This window comes from Bactrocera dorsalis, chromosome 2 (assembly GCF_023373825.1).
Source record: "Bactrocera dorsalis isolate Fly_Bdor chromosome 2, ASM2337382v1, whole genome shotgun sequence".
Taxonomy (NCBI): Eukaryota; Metazoa; Arthropoda; class Insecta; order Diptera; family Tephritidae; genus Bactrocera; species Bactrocera dorsalis.
In genome coordinates, this window is record NC_064304.1 from 78,796,946 (window position 1) to 78,823,479 (window position 26,534).

Here is a 26,534-nt window from a genome sequence, read left to right on the forward strand (position 1 = left end):
TCAAGCAATATTTAGTTCACATTTATGGACATGAGTTTTGTATATGTGTTCATGCCTACATATGTAGATATAGTATGACGTTGTCCACCGATGCGGTATAGACAAATACTATGTACATACGTATATGTATGTATGAAAACGAGTGTTCCGCGCTAAATTTCAATGTAAGGCTCGAAGTAATTAAAAACATTAAGTAGTTAGTTCGACAAATTCGAACTTCAGAGAATAATTGGCAGTGCTACGTTGCATACAAATACCAGTAATTAAGTGTTGATGATACTTCCTCTAAAAAGTAAACATTCCATTATAAGAATTAGGAATTATAAAAGAAATGAGCGAATCGCTGCGCAATCTTTGTTTCTCATCGATTTCCGTTATGAAATTTAGTTTTCCTTCCTTATGTTGTTGTGCGAAAATTCTTATACCTTGAAGAAAGTATATTAAGTTTGCCATGACCCCGCATCTCGACATGCTAAAATTTATGGCATACTAACTGCCAAATCTATTGCCATTGCCGTTGCCAAATCTGTATGTGGGCATTTGTTATCATAACATAATAAATGAATTCTCTTGCTCTTGCAATCACACAAAATGCAAAAATCCAATACCGAAATAGTCAAGGTCAAGAGAGCACCCATTGCAGAATCTAGTGATACATATATGTATAATCGACTGTTTCGGTAAATTTATTGAGAATGACTATTGTACATGACTATTGTGAATTGGCGCACCTTTTACATTCTTTTTTAATAAAAGAAAGAAACTATCTTTATAATTTAAATAGAAATTATAAAATCTATTTAAAACTTACCTTCCTCAACAATTTAACGGCGAAATATGTCTTTATAAGGGTTTTGCAAAAGCAAGAGAATACCCCTATTCATTTGCGAAAAAGCGTCGGGTAGGTAGGCTCGAGCTGATGTAGCGCATGTTTTGAGCTCTTGAACTGTTTACATTTTTATAATGGATATGTGGAAAATAAAAAAAATTCATATTTTCGGACTATAATAGTTAAATACTTAAATTGTCCATGATTTATTCTTGTATAAGTTTGTTAAATTTAAGACTTCGCTCATTCGCCAATCTATTTTGTATAATTTTTCTGCAAATTAACATTATTAAACTAAATATTAATTTTTTGGAAAAATGTATTAAAATATTTTGAAAATGGCCTTTGTTTTTATAATTTAACACAACCGTCTTAATACTCCCTCTACTAAAGTTAATATTTCCCAAATGAAACTGCCGTCGGTACATGTGTAAATGGGATGTGTTGCCTCTTCGAAATTTTCATATAAATGAAAACTGATCTGTCAAACTGTTGTAGTGACAGTTCATTGCTTTTTATATATGGCTTACAAATTAGTATGCAAACGACGTCATATTTTTTTCGATTTATTAAAAACCAAGTTTGGTGGGCGAGTTATCTCACGAAATGGCCCAGTTAATTGGCCACGTAGGTCGTGCGATACGACGCCGTTAGACCATTTCCTGTGAGGCTACGTCAAGCCAGCGACGATTAATGAACTTCGTACAAATATCGAACGTGAAATTGCAGAAGTATCGGACGATTTATGCTTGAAAACCGTTGAAAATTGGGTTCATCATCTGGATTTCTGCAAGCATTCCCGTGGTGGGCATGCAAAAGAAATCGAGTTCCATACGTAATCGTATCAAATGTTCTTTTACAAGAATAAAGAATTTCTTTGATATCCCAAATCGTTATTATTTTATTTAAAAACAATCTTTTGTAGCACTCAATTGAAAAACCGGTAATATATTATATATAAGTGATCAGCATGACGACCTGAGTCGATTTAGCCTGTAGCTGTCCGACTGTCCGTCTTTTTATTGTTTTTATTTTCATTCCACCGCTTTAAGATTTCGTAGAAATAAAATAACTGTTTTCTAATAGAGCAAATATTTTATTATGAAGCAAATATGAATTATTAGTACTTCAAAACGTTAAATATAGAATGAGTGAGGATTGTGTGAATAGTATGTTAAAAAACTTCCCCTAAAATTTCAAATAGATCCAAATGAAATTCTAAGGGATAGACACTTTGGTGGTACGCCTATCGGGCCACGACAGCACACTTAACGTGTTTATCTCAAAACTAAAATTTTTTAGTCAGTGGATACCTAAAAGAAAGAAAAGTTATGATGCGATTTGTTCAAAATTTGCGCCCATCTTTGAAATGACATTATCTAATCATTGAACAAAGGATTTTGTTTATCACAACTATTTTTTTCGAGATAATACATGGCGAAAAGTTGAAAAAATTATGTGTTTCAAATTTAAAATATCGAGCTTTATCCATTTACGAGTACTAAAGAAATATTTTCGGTTTTAGAGGAACCAATAATGAACTATTCACGGCAAGGGCATTTTTTTTAGATGTCAAGGGAGATGGTACCAACGGGTGAGTTAAAGTTATAGGCAGATTATATTTTATAATATTATTTACAGTATTAACCAACCAATCAAAGAACAAAGACAGTTTTCAACGCTATGAAACAGTAGGGTGTTTATGCATCTTCAAGAGACAACACTTCTGCTCGCTACTATTGTGCAGCGGTGCGCGCCATCTAGCGGTTACAAAAACCAGAAAATAAAACAATTACTGCCCTGCAAGACGGGTAGCTGTTAGCAAACGTGTAAGCGACTTTTTCACTTTTGCATTCGTTAAAATATTTGTTACTTTTGTTCAGAGAGTGGGAAAAAAGTAACACATAGCTATTTGACGTTCAATGGTTATCTCGCTCTAACCAATGCCAAATATCGCATGCTGCCTTGTTCTAACAGAATACACACATTTGTTGGCAAATCTCTTCACAGTATGTTACGCGTAACAAGTTACGAGCATTTTGTTAGCGCATAGCTTACCTATGTGTTATGCATAACAAAAAGTATTTGTTAGCCAAATATCTGTTAGTATTATTATTTTGGTTAGCAGTTTGTTACCTGTAACATATAACCATGTTAGCAGGATGGTTAAAGCAGTAACAAGCATATATATTACCTCGATTTGTTACCCATTTGTTACTTTTAGCAAATTCAATTATCTTATATATAAAAATGAATCGCAAAATTCAAATTCTGGACCAATTTGGCCAATTCTTTTTTCTAAATGTTCGCTGAGGTTCAAGGATGGTTTTTATGGCAAGAAAATTTCGAATAATTTCCAGGAAACCTCTAAAAACAGCCCTTTTCTTTTTCCCATACAAACGAACGAATGTTTGTTGGTTAGTAACGCTAAGAGAACGGCTGCACCAATATTGATGAAATTTTCAGAGGCTGTTCGTTGTGGATCGGGGAAGGTTTAAAAATAAAAATACCTTATACTTTTCTTGAGGAAAAGTCGGAAAATTGGATAGTTCTAAAAAGTAACTTTTTTCCTTACAAAATTCTTTCAATTTTTGTTTGTTTTGTTTTTCAATATTTTGATTTGTAAATTCAATTTCGGTAGCTTGTTTTTTTATTTCGGCTATTCAAACGAAAAATTATTAAAAATTATTTACTGAAAACTTTACATACTAATATGAGTTTCACGCAAAGTGATCAATTGCAGATTGAAATTTAATACGAAGCCACGAAGAGGTCGCCCTAATATCGGTCGGCGTTTTTTTGTGCGAGCAACGTATGGCAGCCAAAGACAAGGCAAGGCAAAAAGTACTCCCAGGATGCGATGACATACGTGCGAAATTATGGATCGCGGTCAATCAGCAATCGATCGTCACGATGTCATAGGACGACTTTTCAAACAACAGTTACGATGTTTGATGGTGCTGTTGGATGCTAAATTTACTCTGTTGAGTGGCAAATGAGAGGTTTGATGCACGTACAAATTCTCTTTGGATGGTGGTTACACCAGATCAAATTGATGAAATCATTTCTGCGGAAATCCCTGATGCAGGGAAAGGTCCGGTATTATACGAAATGATGAAAACCAATATGGTTCATGGACCTTGCGGACAGTAAATGAACAAAACTCTTTCCACGTGCTTTTATTTCGGAAACACAAACTAGAAATGATGGATATCAACTCTAACGACGGCGTCGCTCACCAGTCAATGGCAGAACATTCAGCATTCAATTTAGAAGAATGAATATCGAAGTTGACAACTCATGGATCGTACAACATTCACCACTATTGTCTAATTCACATTCAAAACTCATATTAATATTGAGTTTTGCAGTTTGGTGTAATCGATAAAATACGTTTGTAATTACGTCACCAAAGGAAGCAACATGACGGTTATTGGTTTTAAACGTTTCGGTCGATACGTGAACTGTAATAAAGCGCTTTGTAGGATATTTATTTTTTTAATTCATGAACGTTTTCCGACTGTTGTGCGTCTCACAGTTAATTTGGAGAATGGCCAAAGAGTGTATTTCAACGCAGAGAATACAGCCAACGGAAGCACCGCCAACAACAAAATTAACATTTACGAGTTTTTTCTCAACTTTCGTCAGTGATCCGTTTGGCGAACCTCTGTAATGGAATCCGACTGATTGTGACGCACATATCGCTGGCTTAATATAGAAAAGGCGTATCTACATTTTTTTCGAAATCGCGTGTAATGTATTCCGGTAGACCACTGTCAAATACTCCTCCCCTTAAAAAAATAGTGGGCTATGATCGTAAATAACGGATTTATAGTCAGTCATATAAAAAAGCCCTAACTCATTCGAAGTTTTTTTTGAAAGAAAAAAGCCCTAAGTCATTTAAAGTTGAATTTAAAATAGACATACAATCAAAGCCACAACAGAAATTGCACTACATTTTGTATCTATTCTTATTCTTATTGTTTTGCTTTTGTATTTACTTTAAAAGAAAACGGGATTTCCCCGAGTTTGTCTAGCACAAGCATATTTTCTGTGCTACGTTGCGTTCGTCGGTACGTTTTTGTTTTTTGTGTCAGTTCAATTAACGTTTTGTGTTTTTTGATTGAAAGTTTTAATAACATGAATTGTGCAAAAGAAAATTCTGATTCAGATGGTGTTCCAAAAAGGAAAAATACTGCTAACAAATCCGAATGGAAACAAAATGTAAATAAAAGAAAAAGAATGGAAGGCGTGGAATATTTGGGTATATCAAAAAAAGAACTTTGTCAAAAACCTTCTAGGCATTTAGGAGAGCCATGTTAATCACGATTTTGTGTAAAAAGTGAGAAAGTCTTCGACGTTTAATGAATCCACGCGAAAAGAAATTTTTAGTTTGTTTTGGGAGATGTCCTGGGAGCAAAAGAGGCAGTATGTTGCAGGTCTTACAAACTTTTTTGAAACAAAAATGAAAACCTCTGAAAATTCGAGACGGAATCAGTCCATATCATATTTCTTGAGTCATAATTCAAAGCGGTTACAAGTGTGCCGTGAAAAGTTTTATTCAACACTAGGATTAAGGAAAAGATGGTTCGAAATTGGATTAGCAGCGCCGGTAAACACGGTACTCAATGCAGTCCCGATAAAGATTTAATTTTGCGCAAAAATGCTAAGCGATCATCAGTTATAGGTCAGCGCAACAAAAATCGAAGTGACTTTCTAAAAAAATGGCTAGAGGAGTTGCCAAAAATGGAGTCACATTATTGTCGAAAAGATAGCAAAAAGTTTCACTTCGAATCGGATTTTTCCTCATATCAGGAGATTTACAAGCTTTATGTCAACGAGTGTGAATCCGAAAAAGAAAATGGACGCCTAAAATTGTCGTACCCAATATTTACGCAATTAATAAAGGAATTAAATTATTCTATTTTTAAGCCAAGAAAAGATCAGTGCAATTTATGCGTATCACATAAAGCTAATAAAGTTTCCGATGAGCTATACGAAAAACATACAGAAGAAATCGGAAAAATGCGTGCAGAAAAGCAAACCGATATCAAAAATGCTGAATCCGGACTATGTGCAGTATTCTGTATGGATGTGCAGGCAGTTAAATTAGTGCCTCAACTAAACGCGAGTGCTGCATATTATAAAATGAAGCTTCAACTACATAACTTTACTGTCTATAATATTGTAACGCATGAATCAGATAATTATGTGTGGGACGAAACAGATGGAAATTTAGTCTCTTCCGTTTTTGCTACATGTATTATTAAGTACTTAAGGAATTTGCTCGATCGCCTGAAACCCATCACATTATTATTTACTCGCATGGTTGCTTTCACCAAATCGTAATACTGTTTTGTCTAACGCCTTGTTGAATTTTTTAAAGGAAAGCGAAATAACAATTGAACAGAAGTTTTTAATAAATGGTCACACGCAAATGGAATGTGAGAAAAATAAATAAAAAACAAATAAACTTGCCGTCTCAATTTGTTCAACTCATTAAGGAATCTAGAAAAGTTCCAGCACCTCTACAAGCGCACCATGTGCGTTATGATTATTTTTTAAATTTCGAAAATATTTCAAAGATATACACATCAATACGACCAGGTGAATATTGCACACTGAAACAACTCTTTAGATATGTACTTATATATACTTAAGCTTTTCTTAAATTACAGGCAGGGGCATTGGAGATCATACAGTAAGCATGCTTCGAGCCTTAGCGTATCACTCGTCAGGATCAATTTATTTTAAAACAAATGTAACAGATGAATATCAGTTACTCCCACAGAGATCGAGGTTTCCGATTGAAAATGTGTCCCCCGATTGTCTTTATAAAGAGAAAATAGCCATATCTAAAAAAAAGTGGGACCATTCGCAAGATCTAAAAAAATTTCTTCCAGCAGATTACCATAATTTTTATGATAATTTACCTTATAAAACCTAATTTGTTTTCAGTATAATAACATCTGCCTTGAAATATATATTTTAGTTTTAATTATTTATTTATTTTACTTCAAACATGAATTATTATATAAATTTGTCCTAATTTTAACTTACGACAAAAAGCCCTAACTTAAATTTATTTTCAAGAAAAATAATAACATAAAGCCCTATCTCAAATAACTTCAAAGAAATTAAAAATAATAACAAAATTATACCACAATTGAATTTGTTACCTGTTTTGAATAAAAATTGCAATAGAAATGTTTTTTGCATCTTAAGTTTTTAAGGTTTTATTCAGTTTTTTCCTTCTCCTGAAAAGTAACGAAAAGTGTAGATACGCCTTTTCTATATATTGATTCTACGAATTCCTTTGAGGTGCAATGATTTGCCATTTCAATTGAAACGTATTCCGCTTCCAGTGAAATTGCATTTGAGGTGACAATCAACAGGACACAACTTGGTTTGGCAAGTTTTGAAGTTTTGAAGTGCTATGTTTTTCACACAGCCAGATACGCGTGGCGTACTCACGAGTTTGAAAACCATTTTTTCTGTACATCGGAACAGAAACCAAAATATGTGGTTTTTATCAAGCTACTTTAGATTGAAAACAAAAATAAAATGATAAACTCAACTTTCTTTTCATTTCAGAACACATAATTTTACGCAGGACAACGGCTGCGGGGTCAGCTAGTAGTTAATAAAATTTTAATTAGAAACATTCCTGTAGGGAGGAGACCCACCTTTTTACTCTGGGAGAGGTTTTTCTTTCGGCGGCGTTGAATATCATATGCCCAAGGTCGTTGCACATGTTATTGTGGCACATCGTTCGATTCGACCGCGCTGCATAAATGTTACATCCGTGAACATGTCACTAGTCGCGTAAATAGCTGTATTTCGAATTATGACACACGTGATCTTAACGCTTCTATAGTAATCTGGTTTGATGGCATACGTGAACGAGTGTAACCGTTCCGTTGACGAGTGTATTCCGTTCGAATGCCATTCAAATGAAAACTTCCAATCGTAATAGACAAATTTATGAAAATGTGACTAAATTTTCTTTAATAAAGAACACAAACAAGAAAACAATGAATGGGATACCTGATTAAAAAATAAAAAATTAATTTATGTATGTATATAAACAAAATTTTTGTATTTCAGTTTACATTAAAAAAATTATTTACAAGATTAAAGACATATAAAATTTTAAATTAAATTTAATAAAGAATATTTTATTTTGTTTCCTTTCTTTTTTCCGATTGCAAATAGGCGCGGTTCGCTACCCTGGTGTCTATTTCTTGTGTGTGTGATCACAATCGCACTATTTTTGCATCCCCATCACTTTCACTAGAGCTCAAATCAAAAAGCCAAGTCGGATTCATTTTGATATTCAATTAATTTTTTAGTTAGTTTATTGAAAATTTGTAACAGTTTTGACAGTTCCACAATTATTGTGGCCTAAAAATACGATCCAAAGCAATGTGGATTTTAAAAACTATTGTGAGTTAAAAACAGATTACGATCCGTTTGCTATCGTATGTCAAAATGCCAATCACAGTACACGATTGACGTATCACGGAATCTTCTTTCGTATATTTGCCGATCCGTGTACGGATGTAATGATTTCTCCCCAGAATTTTATTGTTAAAGTTAAGTTTTCAATTTTTATTTATAAGTCAGTTTAAATTTGTAGCACTTGTATGTAAGTAATTAGCACGTCGTTTCCAGAAATCATTCAGGCTGTCATTCGAACTGAACTTTCCAAATCATGCTCGTTTTTGGAAAACTTTTTATTTGAATAAAAATTTGATAAAATTTGGCACGGATTATTGTTCAATGTATCAAAATAGATTGTTCCAATCGGATCACTATAGCATACAAACAGACCGGTCAAAATCAAGTTTAAAATAGAATCTTTTGTAATTGTGAAAGATGTTTTAAAATTCAAGAAAAATTATTTTTTTTTTGTGTAACAAAGAGGTTGAATCGGGTCTATACTTTCCTCCGCCCCAATATACCTAATATAAGGATTTTCGAACTACTACTACACACTGAGAACTTTAAACTTAAATAAGAGAGATTTTTTTTATTTCAAATAGCAAGGAGCACGAAAGTACCAAACATATTAAAACTAATATTTTGTCGCCTTTCCCTTGTATTTTATTACCTCCTTTCTATAAGTTTTCGGCAATAACTTGTCTCTATTTTCTCCCAGTCTTCTATTACTCCTTGTTTTAAATCTGACTTACTCCTCACTTATCGTGAAGCATTTCTTCTTTTAAGTTCTCCCCAGTTGTATGTATAGCAACCAATTCCGAGCACTCCACGACGTATGCTTGGGGTCATTGTCTTGGTGGAACATAAAAATATTACGAATACCAAGTTTTTCTGCACTGCTGTGAACATTTTGTTTTAAAATACAATGTACCCCCTACCATTCAAAATTCCATCAATTACGCGTGCTTTCCCGACGCCAGATCCCGACATGTAATCCTATATCATTATTGAACCGCCACCGAACTTCACCGTCTTTTTAATTTCTTGTCCTGCAGTTCCTTTCCACACACTCTCCACACAAAAGGGTTGCCATCTGATCCAAAAATATTTATTTTGTTTTCATTCGTAAATAAAACCTAGAATTCAAATAAATTTTTACGATATTTAGTTCAATATCGCTTTTTACCAATCAAACCTTAGACCAAAAATCCACGTTTTCATGTTGGTACTTTTCGGCAAACTCCACCTAGACTTTGATTTTTTTTAAATAAATGGTTTTCGGCGTGGCACCCTCGCATAAAACTTGTTTTTCTCAAGGAGCGGGCGAATTGTTTCCGTACAATCTTGGACGTTTTTTTCAAGTCTGTAGCGAAGTGTAATTTCGATCATCAATTTTTATTCTGTTTATCAAATTACGCCTTTTATTACACACGTTGGCTCTTTCTTTATATCTTCTAATAATATTATGCGCTGTCGATTTTTTTCCAACAATTTCACTGATTACTCGAATGGACTTTTCATCCTTCCAGTTTTTTATAATAATCTCCCGTTCTTCAATAGTTGTTTGACGCATTTTCGAAGGATGGGTTTAACAAATGAGCAAATTTCGAATTGAGCTCAACTTATAACAGTTCCCAGCTGACGAATTCTAACCGTCCCATTTTGAACGTGAGCAACCCACATGGACTTGATTCATACAAATCTGTGTTCCTCTGGCTGTTTTTGTTTTCAACGCCGATAATTATTATAACTGTGCTTCTTAAGTACCAGTATATATATGTATAAAATAATTCGGAATGAAACGGAATTGACCGTCTTATTTAAGTTAAACGTTCCCAGTGTGAAGGGTCCAATTTTAAGTGTAGCTCACTGTATATCGGCCAATGTGGGAGTTATTTCAGGGAAATTGAGAGGGTGTATTCTTTTAATAACAGTGCCTAAAATAGATAAAATTGGAAAACAACTTGCCCTAGTCCCCACTATGAGCAAAAAATTTTAATTCAATTGACTCAAAACGGTATCTTTGAAGCGGTCGTTTGAGTTTGTTAAATAGGCAGAAGTCACACGGAGCTAAATCAGGTCAACGGTATTGGTTAAAAATTTGACGAAAAACTCAAGAAAAATAAATGCAGTGCACGATGCATTATTATTTCATTCCATCCTGGTAGTCGGAAAGCATTGTTTCACAGACGTTAACACGACGCTGTTTTTCGAAAAGTGATTTAGTGATTTTTTTAGGCCCATATTATATTTAAAAATGATTTTCATTGATCCTTCCGACATTACAACGAATCCAGTAAGATCTTTGACTGTTAATCGTCCAATTCCTTTATTTTATTAATGTGTTAATCATCTGTTAATGTTGATGAACGTCCTGGACGTTCTTTACATAATTTGTATCAATCAAAACAATTATTACCGAAGGCCTTTTCCAACAATCTGAACGCTTCGGCACCAAAACGTACGTAAATTCGACACACAAAATTTATTGCAGTTTATTTGCTAAATAATTTCACTCGTCGCAAAAATCGTCGAATGCACTTTATATAAGTACTTCAAAAAGACAAGCGTATACTAAACATTGATGATAATTTTGAAGTGATATTTGTCACAGATGTCACTGACAATCATACCAACCTTGAAAAAAATATTCCGACGAATGGTTTTTCTCGCGATATTTAAATTAAAATGTCTTACCATTTTTGCCCACAGCGTATTACTAAACTTAAGTGATCTCAATGAATAAGATTTTAGTATCTTTTGATTCTTATCCGTTAACGATTTCGTCGAACTTTTTGCTACAAAATACCAAAATATTTTTTTAATGTAAAGTTTTTCCGGCAACTGAAGGTATTTCCTCGGCTTTGATACTGTCAATTTGTAAGAGTATGAAATGTGCTTTTAAACCTGGACTTAGCACTTCCTTACTTGTTTGTTGTTTTTTAATTTTTTGTTTCTCATCTCTCAAATAATTGTAAAGTGGATTCATATGATTATTGTCGCCAACAAAGTTACATCCATAAGACAATATTCTCGCTCATTATAATATTGCTATTGTTGACTGCTTAAATTACTGTTTGCTCTGGTAAAAACTGTAACTGTCACTCTCTTCAGCTAATGAAATAATTAAATACGTTGAAGCGGCAAATTTATTTTTCCGAGCTATACATATGGACCAGCTCAAATCACAATCATGTGATACCAATCATATTGTTTAATACCCTAAGTATACTATATCATATGATAGAAACTCACGACTTTTTTCCATAATAATTCTGTTTGTAATGCTGAAACAAAAAGAAAAATTTGCATCTCGATTGATACACTTTACACATACTTTATAACAAACTGTGGGAATGTCTAATGACGGACTTCGACCAAACTTATTATTTTCTCATTTGTTCTAACTGACATTTTTGTAGTTATTTCTTAACTTCACTTTAGAATTTTAATATATGTAAATACTTAGGTACATTTGTAAAATTGCAAAACACTTATATTCAAGTTCGAATTAAAAAACTTTATTTTTATTTATGAATATTTATGTAAAAATATGGGCAGAACATATTTGTTTATAGAAAAATCGCTATTCCTATTGCTAAGTCATCTGTTATATAAATTTGGCAAGATTTTTGTAACCATATTATCAAAGGCATTTTTCTGTAAGGCGGCGCGTTTAACATACCGTTTAACATACCATAGAATTAATATGACCATATACGTATGTATATATGTATATGTATATGAGTGTACATATATTTTCGAGCTGCGTGCATACATAAATGCCTGAGTAAGATACTTCAATGACAATATTTTATTGTGATTTCTCAATTTCTTATTGACAGATCTATTAATTCTATATAATTACGTTTTTATATTTATAGCTGAATGATTACTAAAAAACTAACTCTTGTAATTTATAACTGATTTTGAAACCTGCTTATTTATTATAATTAATGAAATTTGTCCTTACTTATGTACCATATATTGCATACCTTAGGTATTTTAATAAAAAAAATCTTAAATTAACGCCTGCTGATATGTAACAGTATTTCATCGATTCTAATTCGACAGATGGAACAGTATCTACAATAGCAACACATACAATCAATAAATCCCTGAAGGCACTAGGAATCAATAAGTTACGTTTGGTTTATACATAGATATGTATGGACATGTATGATATGTTTTCTCTTGGCTAGCATCGATCAACTTCAATATGGGGTGCTGAAAAAGTATTGAAAGTCTCTTATCAGAAAAAATTTATTGATTAAGAACATTTATTTAAACTAATTCAACTTACAGACATATGTACATTCGAAAACTGATAACAACGTAAGTAAGGACTTCATTCATTTTTTTTAATACATATATTGTTGATACTTACATATATACATATGTATAGGTACAGAAGCCCGTATGATATATTGATATTTGTATGCGTAGACATATGTAATATCAAGCATGATATAAAAGCAGCCATGTTAATTGAGACCCAATAAAATTTGTTATTTAAAAATTAAAACCATATAATTAGTGTGAGAAGTTATTATTAACAGTAATCATATATGTACGTATGTGCATAATTAATTATTAGCGACTAGCGGCAGTGGTGTAGGATGCAGGTGCAAACTCTAGTTTGAAACAATGCGCACGTGACGATTTCTTATTCATTGTTTACTATTTTATTTTTCAAATCGCCACTGTCTTGCAGTAAAATATTAAATATATGTAAACATATACATACTATATATAAATGTACTTATATCATAGTATATATGTATATACATATATGTACAAGAAAATTAATGCAAAACGCTGAATATAAATGTGATAAAATTAGTAATTGGAAATTAGTTAAATAAAGACAAAAAACAGTTAACTTTGGCTTTACCGAACCCACAATAGACTTCATAGGCATATAGGCTATAAAAAGATCTTTATTCTGACTTTGATCGATCAGTTTCGATGGCAGCTATAAGCTATAGTAGTCTGATATGAACAATATGGAAGCAATGCATTGGACAATAAAATGTGCCAAATTTCATGAAGATACCTTGGCAAATGAATAAGTGTTTTTGTACAAGCACTTGACTCCGATAGTTCAGTTTATGTGACAGATATAAGCTATGCGTTGTCCGATAACGTTGCTTCCGAGAAATGAAGAGCTCCTTGGTGAGAAAAGGACGTGTGCAATATTTTATAGTGATATCTCAAAAACTTAGAGACTAGTTCGCGTATATACAGACGGATTTAATCATGTCATTAAATCTACTCAGCTCGCCACGTTGTTCAGGGTATAATTATGAGTTGATAACCAATAAAAACCATAAAAATCATAACTGCTCACTTATTACTACTTACAAACACGCAAACAATCAAAATCAATCAAATCAATCAATCAAAACTCTTTGCCTTGTAATTTAAAGAATGGATTTAATATCACTCGCATCTTTAAAAGCTTCACCAGTAAAAAAATCGGTAGGTAATACAATAACGAACTCAGCGAACTTTAAATTAAATATTAATACAAACTTCTTAAAATGAAGCTGTAATCCCCAACCACTAAGTCAATAGTATGTTTGTTGTGTCACCTAAATATAATCGAGTTAGATATGGGGTTATATACTTATATAATATATAAAAGATCAGGATGACGAAGCGAGCTCCGACTGGTTGTCTGTCTGTCCACCTGTGCGAACACTGAGAAACTTGATGTACGTGTTCCGTGGCACAAAAGGATAAACGGATCATTGCCACAAAATGTTATTAATCGAAAATCTATAAAATGCCTTTACTAAGCACTAAATTAAGATATGTTGTTGTTGTTGTTTTAACGGTATATCTAATCCCCGTTAGGATAGTAAGGGTCGTTTGCGTTGTCCTCGAGGTCATCTAACGGGAAGTTCAGGACACGTGCTGTTTCTACGGGGTCGGACCAAAGGGAGGAGGGTGTTAGATGAGTAGGGTTTGTGGGGTATGCAGAGAGGTGGCCAGTATTATGCGGGGACTCGTTGCATGCAGGACATACGTTGGGTATGTCAGGGTCGATTCTGGATAAGTAGGAGTTTAACCTGCTACAATATCCAGAACGAAGTTGCGCTTAGGATATAAAGGAATTGAGGGAGCGTATATTTCTAATAACAGTGTATCTTTGTAAAATAGATAAAATCGGATGAGATCTAGCCTTAGACCACATATAACTAACAATCCATATGCACCTGAAAGTATGAAAGGGTATGAAATGTTCGGTTGCACCCGAACTTAGCCTACCTTATTTGTTTGCTAATATTTTATTTTGTGCAAATTGAGTGGGTCAAACTAGAAAAACAGTTCATTCGATGTTTTAAGAAACACCCTATCGCACATGGGCATTTATATATATCAATATGTAATACAAGTAAATACTAATCGATTTATATGTGTATACTACATGTATGAAACATATACTTCAAATGCATTTGAATGTTACTTCTAATTCATTTAAATTGGTTTAATTAAAAACAATAAATAAGTATATACGATTACATACATACATATATGAATGAATATACAAAAGTTAATAAATCGAATATGCATAACGGCGTTTTTGCGTGACGTACTCGTATAAGCGCTCGACTGTTCCTGAACAAGCTTCGTCAGTTGTCAAGACTTCGTCATCCGCAATCGATATTGACATGCAACGCGTATCAAGCAAAGCAGTTTTTGAGCAAATGGGATGACTACTGATTTCACTACTGGGAGCATCATGAACACAAGCAGTTATAATTCTACGTTTTTCTAAAGTTACCGAAAGTTTACCGGCCATAAAATATCGACTAATACCTGACTCAGAGGAGTTCGTTTTGCGAATGGAGTCTGCCAACGCGCATCTCCTGTCAGCACAGTTTGTTTCCTCAGGTCCTCTCAACAACGGCTCATTGAAATTTTGCTCTAAAAGAATTGAATAGATTGTTCATTATCTTATTACAAATATAGTACAGCAATTATATACACATACCACATAACCCAGATATAAAATATATTACATATGTATTTACATATATGTATATAAAGAAGTGCAATTTATTTTCTTGTTTTTCTAATATTTTTGATTTAATAAAGAACAATATTGCCATAAAGTTACTTTTTACAAGAAATTAAAACGAAACCACACAGACGTGGATATATTGGTTATATTGTTATTGATTTCATAGAATAAATTAGTGTTATTAGTTTAATACCCATTATTCAATCTTCTTTGATTGAAATATGGAAATAAAAATATTTCTAAAATTTTACGTTTTGTTTGTTTATGTAAGTGTTCTTTTCAAAAATAATCTAACAATACTGGTTTAAATTTTGTTTAACGTGACTTTTTTCTTGTAAATTGCATGGAATCTTATTTGCTAAATATATTTAAATTGCGTGAGCACTAAAAATTCGAAGAAAAGCTTGTGGCTGGTTTAAAAGCTCGTATTATAAAAAAATTACTTTGTTATTTTACTTAAAATCAGTTAATAAAGAAGTTCATTCGTAAAAGAATAGCAATAATTTTAAGCGCTTGGTACTCTGAAAAGTAGGCTCGTAGACCCCTCTTCGTAAATCTCTCCAGTACTTCAAAATATATCTCGTTTTATAGATTTCGTAAATGGTTTCTTACAATTTTTTCGTAAACCTAAACGCTTAAAAGATATTAATGGTTGGAGTTTGATTATTTTGCAGCAAATTTTTTTTCTTATGCATTTTATAACTCAATGAAAATAAAAATTAATTTTAAATTGCAAAACTCACAGTTTCGCAGCATTTTTTCATTGAGTTATAAAATTCAAAAGAAAAAAATTGAATTAAAATAAAAAAACTGCAAGCTTAAATTAATATCTTTTCAGTGTTAATTTATATAAAATATATTTACCGGCATTTTTCCAATTGGCGTTTTGTACATTTCCACTCTCTGCTTTCGGTTTGCTTAACACATTCGCTTCATAATCACTGTCATTCCGAACACAGCGTATTAGGAACATAATTGTTGAGCCCAATATGGGCGGTATTCCAGCCAAAAGGAGTGGCAAAGTATATGAGCCGGTTTGATCATAGATCCACCCTGCAATGGGTGGTCCCATTGTTAAAGGAAACGAACTAAGTCCTAATAAAAAGCCAATGGCTTGCGTTGCACCAGAAGGTCCACATAACTCATACGCTATGGGACCTAGAAGAGAAATAAAGCAGCCATCAAATAAACCCATTATTAATGTGAAAGCAATTAGTAGTACATATGAGCTGGTTAATGGCAACAATAACGTTATCACACCAATGCACGTTAACGATAACTGTTGCAAATATATACGGTTAACTCTTGGCAGATCGGCAATGATTCCAAATATCAATCGGCCAATGCCGGATGTCACGCCAATACACATCACAGGCAGATTTTTGCTTTTTCCAGGAAAAGTTTTCTGCACGAACTTCATCATATGCACATAAGGTACAAAATAGCCGAATAAAGCTATGGGGACACAAAGCGCCCATATCACATATTTTTTGCGTTTCCAGATGTCTACGTTGATAATGGAGCGAATAATCATATTAATACGTGAACGGCCAGGCTTTTTTTTCGGCGGACAAGGCGGAGGATGTAACGGTTTATAAACGAAGGAACAAGCAATTATGAAGCACGACACCAAACTCATAACTTGCAACATAGTTTCCAAACCATAACCTCGTAACAAATAGTCCAAGCTTGACGGTAATATTACTGTGAATACACTGGAGCCGGCTGTAACAAATCCACTTACTTTTCCTAAATATCGTTTAAAATAATGCCCCAAAATTGCCAATGTTGGAGTGTAGGCCAATGCGGCACCCAGACCAAACATAACACCATACGTCAAATACATAGCTTGGATGTTTAACGTAAAGAATGATGAGAGGAGTAGACCTGTGGCGGAGAGTAAGCCCCCAATTAATGTTGTCAATCGCAATCCAATTTTGTCTGTCAAGACACCGGCAACTGGTGAGAATAAAAAGGTGGTGCCAATGGTCAATGAGCCCACCAAAGCTGAAATTAAAAAAGAAACAAAAATATTTATGAAGGTACTTACAAATAAGTGTATAAAACGATAAATTCAAATTTTAACTCTGTATGTGAGTTCAAAAGGAGGAAATATTCTCGTTTATTGAAAAAAATTGTATGATCAAGAAGTACATATATAACCAAACACTCTTACCGTGAAAGATGTTAACGAAACTTTATAATAAATAAGAAGGGGTCAGTTCAAAGGCTGGAAATTTCTGTCAGGCGTTGGTAAAACATTACATTAATAAATCTTCCGAAAAATTCAAAAACTTTAAATTCAACATCCATTATTCGAAGAAATTGTGAATAGATTACAATCAAATCTATGTAAGTATCTTAACTTAAATCAGATAATGGGGATATAAAGTCAATCAACTCCAAACCCCATAAATCTTAACAATACAACGTCGGAAATCACTATATCTGGTATATTTGGGATATGATGTGGGACTGTGTGGAGGATGGAGTCATGTGTAGAAGTTCACGCAAGTGAGGAAAGTTCTCTGATCGCCATTCACTTGGGAGTGGCCAGAAACGATTCTTTTACATATGACTCAAGCAGCTCACGACTTCCGGTCTTTGACCAAGTATCCTCTGGGTAGCCTAAGAACATCCGTTTGAAGGCGAGCTAAAGTGAGAAGGCGAAATATCCCCTACTTAGGGTTGTGCGCTGGATTTGGGACCCGCCACGTAAAAAAACACCCCCAAGGAAAAAGCAAACGCAGCCTCGGATGAGAGACCCCCCTTTTGATGACGACCATGGCAAACGAAATAAGGACTATGATTTGAGGGCATGCACCTGGAATGTCCGGCCCCTTAATTGGGAAGGTGCCGCTGCCCAGCTGGTAGATGTCCTCGTAAAGATAAAGGCTGACATCACCGCCGTCCAAGAAATGCGATGGACGGGACAAGGACAGAGACGAGTAGGTCCTTGTGACATTTACTACAGTGGCCATATAAAGGAGCGTAAGTTTGGTGTTGGATTCGTGGTGGGAGAGAGACTCCGTCGCCGAGTACTATCATTCACTCCGGAGAATGAACGTCTAGCCACAATCCGCATCAAAGCGAGGTTCTTCAACATATCGCTTATTTGCGCCCACGCTCCGACGGAAGAGAAGGACGATGTGACCAAAGATGCTTTTTATGAGTGCTTGGAGCGCACTTACGAGAGATGCCCCCGCCACGATGTCAAAATCGTGCTTGGCGACTTCAACGCCAGGGTGGGCAAAGAAGGTATCTTTGGCACTACGGTCGGTAAATTCAGCCTCCACGAGGAAACATCCCCAAATGGGTTGAGGCTGATCGACTTCGCCGGGGCCCGAAATATGGTTATCTGTAGTACTAGATTCCAGCATAAGAAGATACATCAAGCTACCTGGCTGTCTCCGGATCGAAAAACTACCAACCAGATCGATCATGTTGTGATAGACGGAAGACACGTCTCCAGTGTTCTACACGTACGTACGCTCCGAGGTCCTAACATCGACTCGGACCACTATCTTGTTGCAGTTAAGATACGCACCCGCCTCTGTGCAGCAAAAAACGCACGCCAACAAACACAAGGAAGGTTCGACGTCGAGAAGCTGCAATCACAACAGACAGCTGAACGATTTTCTACTCGGCTTGCACTCCTGCTCTCTGAGAGCATTCGTCAACAACTCGGTATAAGGGAACTGTGGGACGGCATTTCAAACTCCTTACGTACAGCTGTAACCGAAACCATTGGTTTTCGCAAAGTGGAAAAGAACAGCTGGTACGATGAGGAGTGCCGTGTCGCAGCGGAGAGAAAACAGGCTGCCTACCTCGCAACGTTACGATCGACCACAACACGTGCGGGATGGGATAGATACCGAGAGTTGAAGAGGGAAGCCAGACGCATTTGTAGACAGAAAAAGAAAGAGGCCGAAATGCGTGAGTACGAAGAGCTTGATAAGCTGGCCGACAGGGGTAATGCTCGAAAATTCTACCAAAAGATGCGGCGGCTTACAGAAGGTTTCAAGACCGGAGCATACTCATGTAGAACCCCCCAAGGTGATCTAGTCACCGATGCCCAGAGCATACTTAAATTATGGAGGGAACACTTCTCCAGCCTGCTGAATGGCAGTGAACACAACGCCAGGAGAAGACGAACCCGAGTCCCCAATCGATGACGATGGAAAAGACGTTCCATTGCCCGACCAAGAAGAAGTTCGAATAGCAATTACCCGCCTGAAGAACAACAAAGCGGCGGGGGCGGATGGATTGCCAGCCGAGCTATTCAAACACGGCGGCGAAGAACTGATAAGGAGCATGCATCAGCTTCTTTGTAAAATATGGTCGGACGAAAGCATGCCCAACGATTGGAATTTAAGTGTGCTATGCCCAATCCATAAAAAAGGAGACCCCACAATCTGCGCCAACTACCGTGGGATTAGCCTCCTTAATATCGCGTATAAGGTTCTATCGAGCGTATTGTGTGAAAGATTAAAGCCCACCGTCAACAAACTGATTGGACCTTATCAGTGTGGCTTTAGACCTGGTAAATCAACAACCGACCAGATATTCACCATGCGCCAAATCTTGGAAAAGACCCGTGAGAGGAGAATCGACACTCACCACCTATTCGTCGATTTCAAAGCTGCTTTCGACAGCACGAAAAGGAGCTGCCTTTATGCCGCGATGTCTGAATTTGGTATCCCCGCAAAACTAATACGGCTGTGTAAACTGACGTTGAGCAACACGAAAAGCTCCGTCAGGATCGGGAAGGACCTCTCCGAGCCGTTCGATACCAAACGAGGTTTCAGACAAGGCGACTCCCTATCGTGCGACTTTTTCAATCTGCTGCTGGAGAAAATAGTTCGAGCTGCAGAACTGAACCGAGCAGGTACAATCTTTTATAAGAGTGTATAGCTGCTGGCGTATGCCGATGATGATGATATCAATATCATCGGTCTCAACACCCGCGCCGTTAGTTCTGCTTTCTCCAGACTGAACAAGGAAGCAACGCAAATGGGTCTGGCAGTGAACGAGGGCAAGACGAAATATCTCCTGTCATCAAACAAACAGTCGTCGCACTCGCGACTTGGCACTCACGTCACTGTTGACAGTCATAACTTTGAAGTTGTAGATAATTTCGTCTATTTAGGAACCAGCATTAACACCACCAACAATGTCAGCCTAGAAATCCAACGCAGGATTACTCTTACCACAGGTGCTACTTCGGACTGAGTAGGCAATTGAAAAGTAAAGTCCTCTCTCGACGAACAAAAACCAAACTCTATAAGTCGCTCATAATTCCCGTCCTGCTATATGGTGCAGAGGCTTGGACGATGACAACAACCGATGAGTCGACGTTGCGAGTTTTCGAGAGAAAAGTTCTGCGGAAGATTTATGGTCCTTTGCGCGTTGGCCACGGCGAATACCGCATTCGATGGAACGATGAGCTGTACGAGATATACGACGACATCGACATAGTTCAGCGAATTAAAAGACAGCGGCTACGCTGGCTAGGTCATGTTGTCCGGATGGATGAAAACACTCCAGCTCTGAAAGTATTCGACGCAGTACCCGCCGCGGGAAGCAGAGGAAGAGGAAGACCTCCACTCCGGTGGAAGGACCAAGTGGAGAAGGACCTGGCCTCGCTTGGAATATCCAATTGGCGCCACGTAGCGAAGAAAAGAAACGATTGGCGCGCTGTTGTTGACTCGGCTATAATCGCGTAAGCGGTGTCTACGCCAGTGAAGAAGAAGAAGATGTGGGACTGGTTGCATCAGCGTTTGATATTACTGAAGTGTACTTGAAATTTTGTTTCCAATTACCATAATTTAGAAAAGATAATTCACCTAATGATCGCCATATGCAGCATAAAGCATTTCAGAATAACAACAATCTTTATGTAACATCTATATAAATAAAAATGAATCGCCAAAATGTATGTACGCGCATCACTTTCATACGACTGGACCAAATTTGATAATTCTTTTTTTAAAATGTTCGTTGAGGTTCAGGGATGGTTTATGCGGAGAAAAAAACTCGAAAAATTGCCGGAAAATCCCTAAAAGCGGTCCTTTTCTTTTTCCCATAGAAACGAATGGATGTTTGTTTATTAGCAACGCTAAGGGAACGACTGAACCAATCTTGATGAAATTTGCAGAGAATGTTCTGCGTGGATTGGGGAAGGTTTAGAAATAAAAAAACCTGTATGTCATTCATGAGGAAAAGTCGGAAAATTGAACAATTCCAAAAAGTTAATTTTTTCCATACAAATTTTTTATTCAATTTTTTGTTTTGGTTTTCAATTATTTAAATCTTTCAAATTTGGCGTTTGCTTCAAAAATTTTTTAAAATTGTACAGTGAAAATGTTATGTGTTTTTCACATAAAGTGATCAATTATAGATTGAAATTTGTCACGATGCCATGAAGAGGTCGCGCTAATATCGGTCGGCGTTCTTTTTGGCATCAACACATTAGCAGCCCAAGGCACATGAACGAGTGCTCCCAGGATGCGATGACATTCGTACGGTATTATGGGTCGCAATCAATCAGAAAGCGATCGTCACGATGTCACAGCAAGACTTTTCAAGCAACAGCTTCGATGGACATTATCTTGAAGCAACGCATATACTATGGTGCTGTTAGATGCTAGATGTACCCTGTTGAGTGGCAAAAGAGAGGTTTGCCGCACGCACACATTCTTCTTTGGATGGTGGAAGGTGAATACATCAGATCAAATTGATGAAATCATTCAATCATGCGGCAATTCCTGATGCGAAGAAAGATCCAGTATTATACGAAGTGATGAAAACCAATAAGATTCATGTCAATAAATGCACGAAACAGTATCCACGTACTTTTCTTTCGGAAACACAAACTAGAAATGATGGATATCCACTCTATCGATGTCGCTCACCAGACGACAACGGCAGAACATTTAGCATTCAATTAAGAGGCGGGAGTATCGAAGTTGACAACACATGGATCGTACTATATTCTCCACTGTTGTCTAATTCACATTCAAAACTCATATCAATGTTTAGTATTGCAGTTTGGTGTAATCGATAAAATACGTTTGTAAGTACGTCGCCAAAGGACGCAACATGGCGATTATTGGTCTTGAACGATACGGTCGATACGTGAACTGCAATAAAGCGCTTTGTAGGATATTTACTTTTACAATTCATGAACGTTTTCCGACTGTTGTGCGTCTCGCAGTTAATTTGGAGAATGGCCAAAGAGTGTATTTCAACCCAGAGAATACAGTATAGCCAGTGGAAAACATCGAGAGCAACAAAATTAACATTGACGAGTTTTTTCTCAACTTTCGTCAGTGATTCGTTTGTGAGAACATTGCTCTATTCGAAAATACCTTGGTATTATACATGGAATGCATCGTCGAATAGTTACGCAGAAAGCAAGGCCAACCAGTAGATTGACATGCAGGTGTCTTATCAACTAATGCATTAGGACGAATTTACACAATCCACCCGAAAAACGACGATTGTTTCTATCTTCGGTAGCTATTGATTAATGTACGCGGTTCAACTTTATTTGAGTCATTGTTTACTGTGAATGGTATATGGGAATATGTGAAAGTTTTGGAGAAGTAAGCCAGCAATTACAAATGCTGGAACACGTTAATCACTGGAATGAAAATGACGTTCGCATATTTTTCGATATAAACATCGACATTGTCAAAGACATTTTACATCGTCTTCGCTAAAAATTGGAAATGGTACAATAACGGTTGATACTTCCGGTGGTTCGATATCAATTCCATCTTCCCTTTATCAATTCACGAAAGATGAACTCATCACAAATGTTCGGACATTGGCCAAATTATCGTAACTACGATTCCTTAAGTGCACGTGCAATGTTAGCTGCCAAAAATACCGATGTTTTTGACTTCAACTGAAAGATTTAAAGTCAAATTCCGGGAGACTTGCGCTCATACAAATCGATCGGTCGTATGAAGACGACGCCGTGAATTATCCAGTGGTAGTACTAAATTCTTTAGACAGGCTTGGTATGCCACCGTATCATTTGCGTCTCAAAGTAAGATCCGTCGTTATTATATTTCGCAATCTTCAAGCGCCGAAAGTGTGTAATGGAACCTGACTGATTGTGACGCACCTATCGAATACAAGGAGGAGAATGCTTGATTCTACGAATTCTTTTGAGGTCTAAGGATTTCTCTTTTAAGTTCAAACGTATTCCGTTTCCAGTGAAAATTGAATTTGAAATGTCAATCAACAGGACCCAAATATAGTCGCATAGTGTGAGGCATAAATTTGGAAATGCTATGTTTTTCACACGGCCGTGGCGTGCTCACGAGTTGGAAAACCATCTTTTCTGTACACCGGAACAGAAACCGAAAAATGTTATTTATAAAGCTGCGTTACATTGAAAAAAAAAATGAAATGAGAAATTTAACTTTCTTTTCATTACAAACCATATAATTTCACGCAGGACAACGGCTGCGGGGTCAGCTAGTAGTATATAAGAGTTGAATAATTCGTGGACCCATTTCCCACATTTTCGGCATTTAACTACGTAAGTATATTCAATATAAACTCAATCCAGCCTGGAGAAAGCAGAACCAATAGCACGGTTATTTAAGCCATTGATATCAATATCATCGGCGTACGCCAGCAGCATTATACTCTTATGGAGACTGTACCTTCTCTATTTAGCTACGTAGCTCGTAATATTCTCTACAGCAGAAGTTTTAAGAAATCTCACGAAAATCTGGTCGATAGTAGCTTTTCCAAGAATAAAGCCATACCGATCAGTTTGTTGATGGTGGGCTTCAGTCTTTCACACACTACGTTTCATAAGACTTTATATGCGCTAATAAGGAGGCTTATCCGACTTTAATAGGTGCAGATTGTGGGGCTCCTTTTTTCGATTGGGCATGCTTTCATCCAATCATATCTTGCTGAGATGCTGATGCATGCAAGTTTTCAGTTCTTCGCAGCCGTATTTGAATAGCTCGGCCGGTAATCTATCGGCTTCCGTCGGGCAATGGAACATACGATCAGATGAGGTCGATCGCAGCATGGCGAGGTAAGCTGTCTGCTTTCTCTGCACTGCGACACGACAGTCCTTATCGTACCAGCTGTTCTTTCGACCTTTACGAAAATTAATGTTTTCGCTTGCAGTTATGCGTAAGAAGCTTGAAGTGACGTGGCTAGACCCACATTCACCGGAGTGAATGCCAATGCTCGAAGACTGAGTATTTCTCGCACCACGAATGCCACACCGAATTTGATCTGCTTTATATGACCGCCTGTGATCGTCATCAAAAGTCTTTCACCCGAAACTGTTGTTTAGTTTTTATTGGGATAGTTTCTATGTGGCGGGTCCCAAACCCATAAACATCACAACCTCTAAGCTAAGCGAGTAGTATAAAGCTTTATACACATTTATATATCGCATCGCATCTCTGGTGAACAGATGCTGCAATTAGGTCTCAACAATAAGGTTTTTTTGCTTTCAAAATTATCTACCCTTGTCTATAAATTTATAAAAACAAACATCTGCTCTCAGAATTTAGCGATGTAAATAAATAATTATATAAATAAAGCAAAATCAGCCAAGCAGGTACGAGAGCAAAGAAATCCGATTCGATACAAAATTTCAAGTAAAATTAGCTACTCTGTACGACTCCGCTGACTTTCCAACAATTATGGTGGGGGCCTTCTTAGTTGAAGCCGAAAGACAACTCACAGTGTGCTGATAACAACGACGATTACTTTTGCCTTAATTGTTTAGAATAATTGACTCCTCCATATTTTAATGCAAAATAGGGAACAGATAATTACTAAAATACTAATTGACACCGGTTCCATCATAAATTATATTCAACAAAATTTTGTACAAAATTCACTACTGAAAAAAATCGATTTCGTGCTGTGTCCGTGTGGCAACTCATTACCAAATGGCTAATACTTATATTAAATGATCAATAGTCAAATTTTTCTTAATAGAGTGCTTTAATTGACAATAGGAATTGATCATCTTACGAATTTTCGGAAACCCAATTCTTGCAGAACCCAATGACAAACTGACGATTAATAACTCTAGTGTACCAAAAATACGAACAAGTACAAAACACGTAAAATTTTATCAGTACCCCATGACCTTAAAGGACGAAGTTAACAAACAAATTAAAGAACCTTTAGATGACAATATATGTACTACTACCGTGATCAAATTGAAAGGTAAATGTTTAATTTATACATCGCGTGTTTTTCGAATCGGTAAATTTTTTCTGTAAGTTAGTAGTACTGTTAACGGCATCTATGCTAAATTTCACGTCAAAATATTAATTAGTATTTGAGTACGCGTCGTTTTGTGAGGCTCTAAAAGTGAATTCTTCGATTTTTAATATGACTGTATTCGCCTGATTTACCTTTGTGTAACTTCTGGCTATTCAGCGCATTCAACTGCATCGAAGAAGGCTCTGATGGCCATCACCACGGAGGATTTTTCCACTATGATAACTGGAAAATTCGGCATAAATGTATTGCAGAGGGAGAGAGAAGGAGATGAAATGGACAAAAAACACCTTTCATTTGATCACAGTAGTATTGTTTCATGTTTAGGCAACAACAAACCATTTTCCGTATTAAACCTGGGGACCGATTTTCATCAAATGATTTTAAAAGAAAGAAAACGTAGAGAAAATAGCAATTAATAAGGGAAGTTATGAGCTCCTTATTGGATAAAAACTTAATTAAATCTCCTTATTTCAAGATGCTTTTAATAATAACGTAAGTTAGTTTAGTTAAGCTTAAACTAAAGAAGAATTTTTTGGATTCATTACTTCAAGTAAAAGTATACAAACAAACCCGGCCAAAGTAGAGGTCATAGCTAACTACCCGTGCCCAAAACGGTGGATCTAAAGTAAAAGTTCAAAAATATACACAGTCCACGAACCACCTGAAGAGTGTAATTGGAAAGTACAATAAGGAGAGACTACATAAATCAGGAAAATAAAATATGACAGCTATTACATTATCTGAAGTAACTAAACAAAATGAAATAATTTTTCAAAACCTATACCAGCAAAAATAAACTAATCAAAGTCAATAGAAGATATTAAAAAAAGCATTTAATGACATTATGAAGTATCCAGTTGCGTTATAGTTGACAACGATAAGTCTCTTAATTTTACAACTATTACTTTTAAAGGAACAAGTTGAACGATTTCATGCCACCCTTAAGGA

The 26,534-nt window shown here is 36.0% G+C and overlaps 2 protein-coding genes across 4 annotated transcripts in view; one reads left to right on the forward strand and one right to left on the reverse strand.

The window, feature by feature from the left end:
- LOC105232980 (intraflagellar transport protein 88 homolog) overlaps window positions 1–26,534 on the forward strand; it is a 268,695-nt gene that overhangs the window by 239,137 nt on the left and 3,024 nt on the right. The gene's annotated exons all lie outside the window — the stretch shown is intronic.
- LOC105227952 (monocarboxylate transporter 10) overlaps window positions 11,767–26,534 on the reverse strand; it is a 33,513-nt gene continuing 18,745 nt past the window's right edge. The window contains exons 3-6 of one of the 3 annotated variants that reach the window (XR_007421759.1): window positions 16,167–17,309; window positions 15,098–15,205; window positions 14,875–15,042; window positions 11,767–12,499 (exon numbers count right to left, since the gene is read on the reverse strand). Coding sequence is in view for 2 of the 3 variants with exons in the window: in XM_011207526.4 (XP_011205828.1) it covers window positions 14,832–15,205; window positions 16,167–17,309 (1,517 nt within the window). In the remaining variant the exon portion in view is untranslated. Of the gene's footprint in view, window positions 12,500–12,640; window positions 15,206–16,166; window positions 17,310–26,534 lie in introns of those variants that run through there. The other 2 variants (XM_011207561.4, XM_011207526.4) reach the window with 2 other exon arrangements.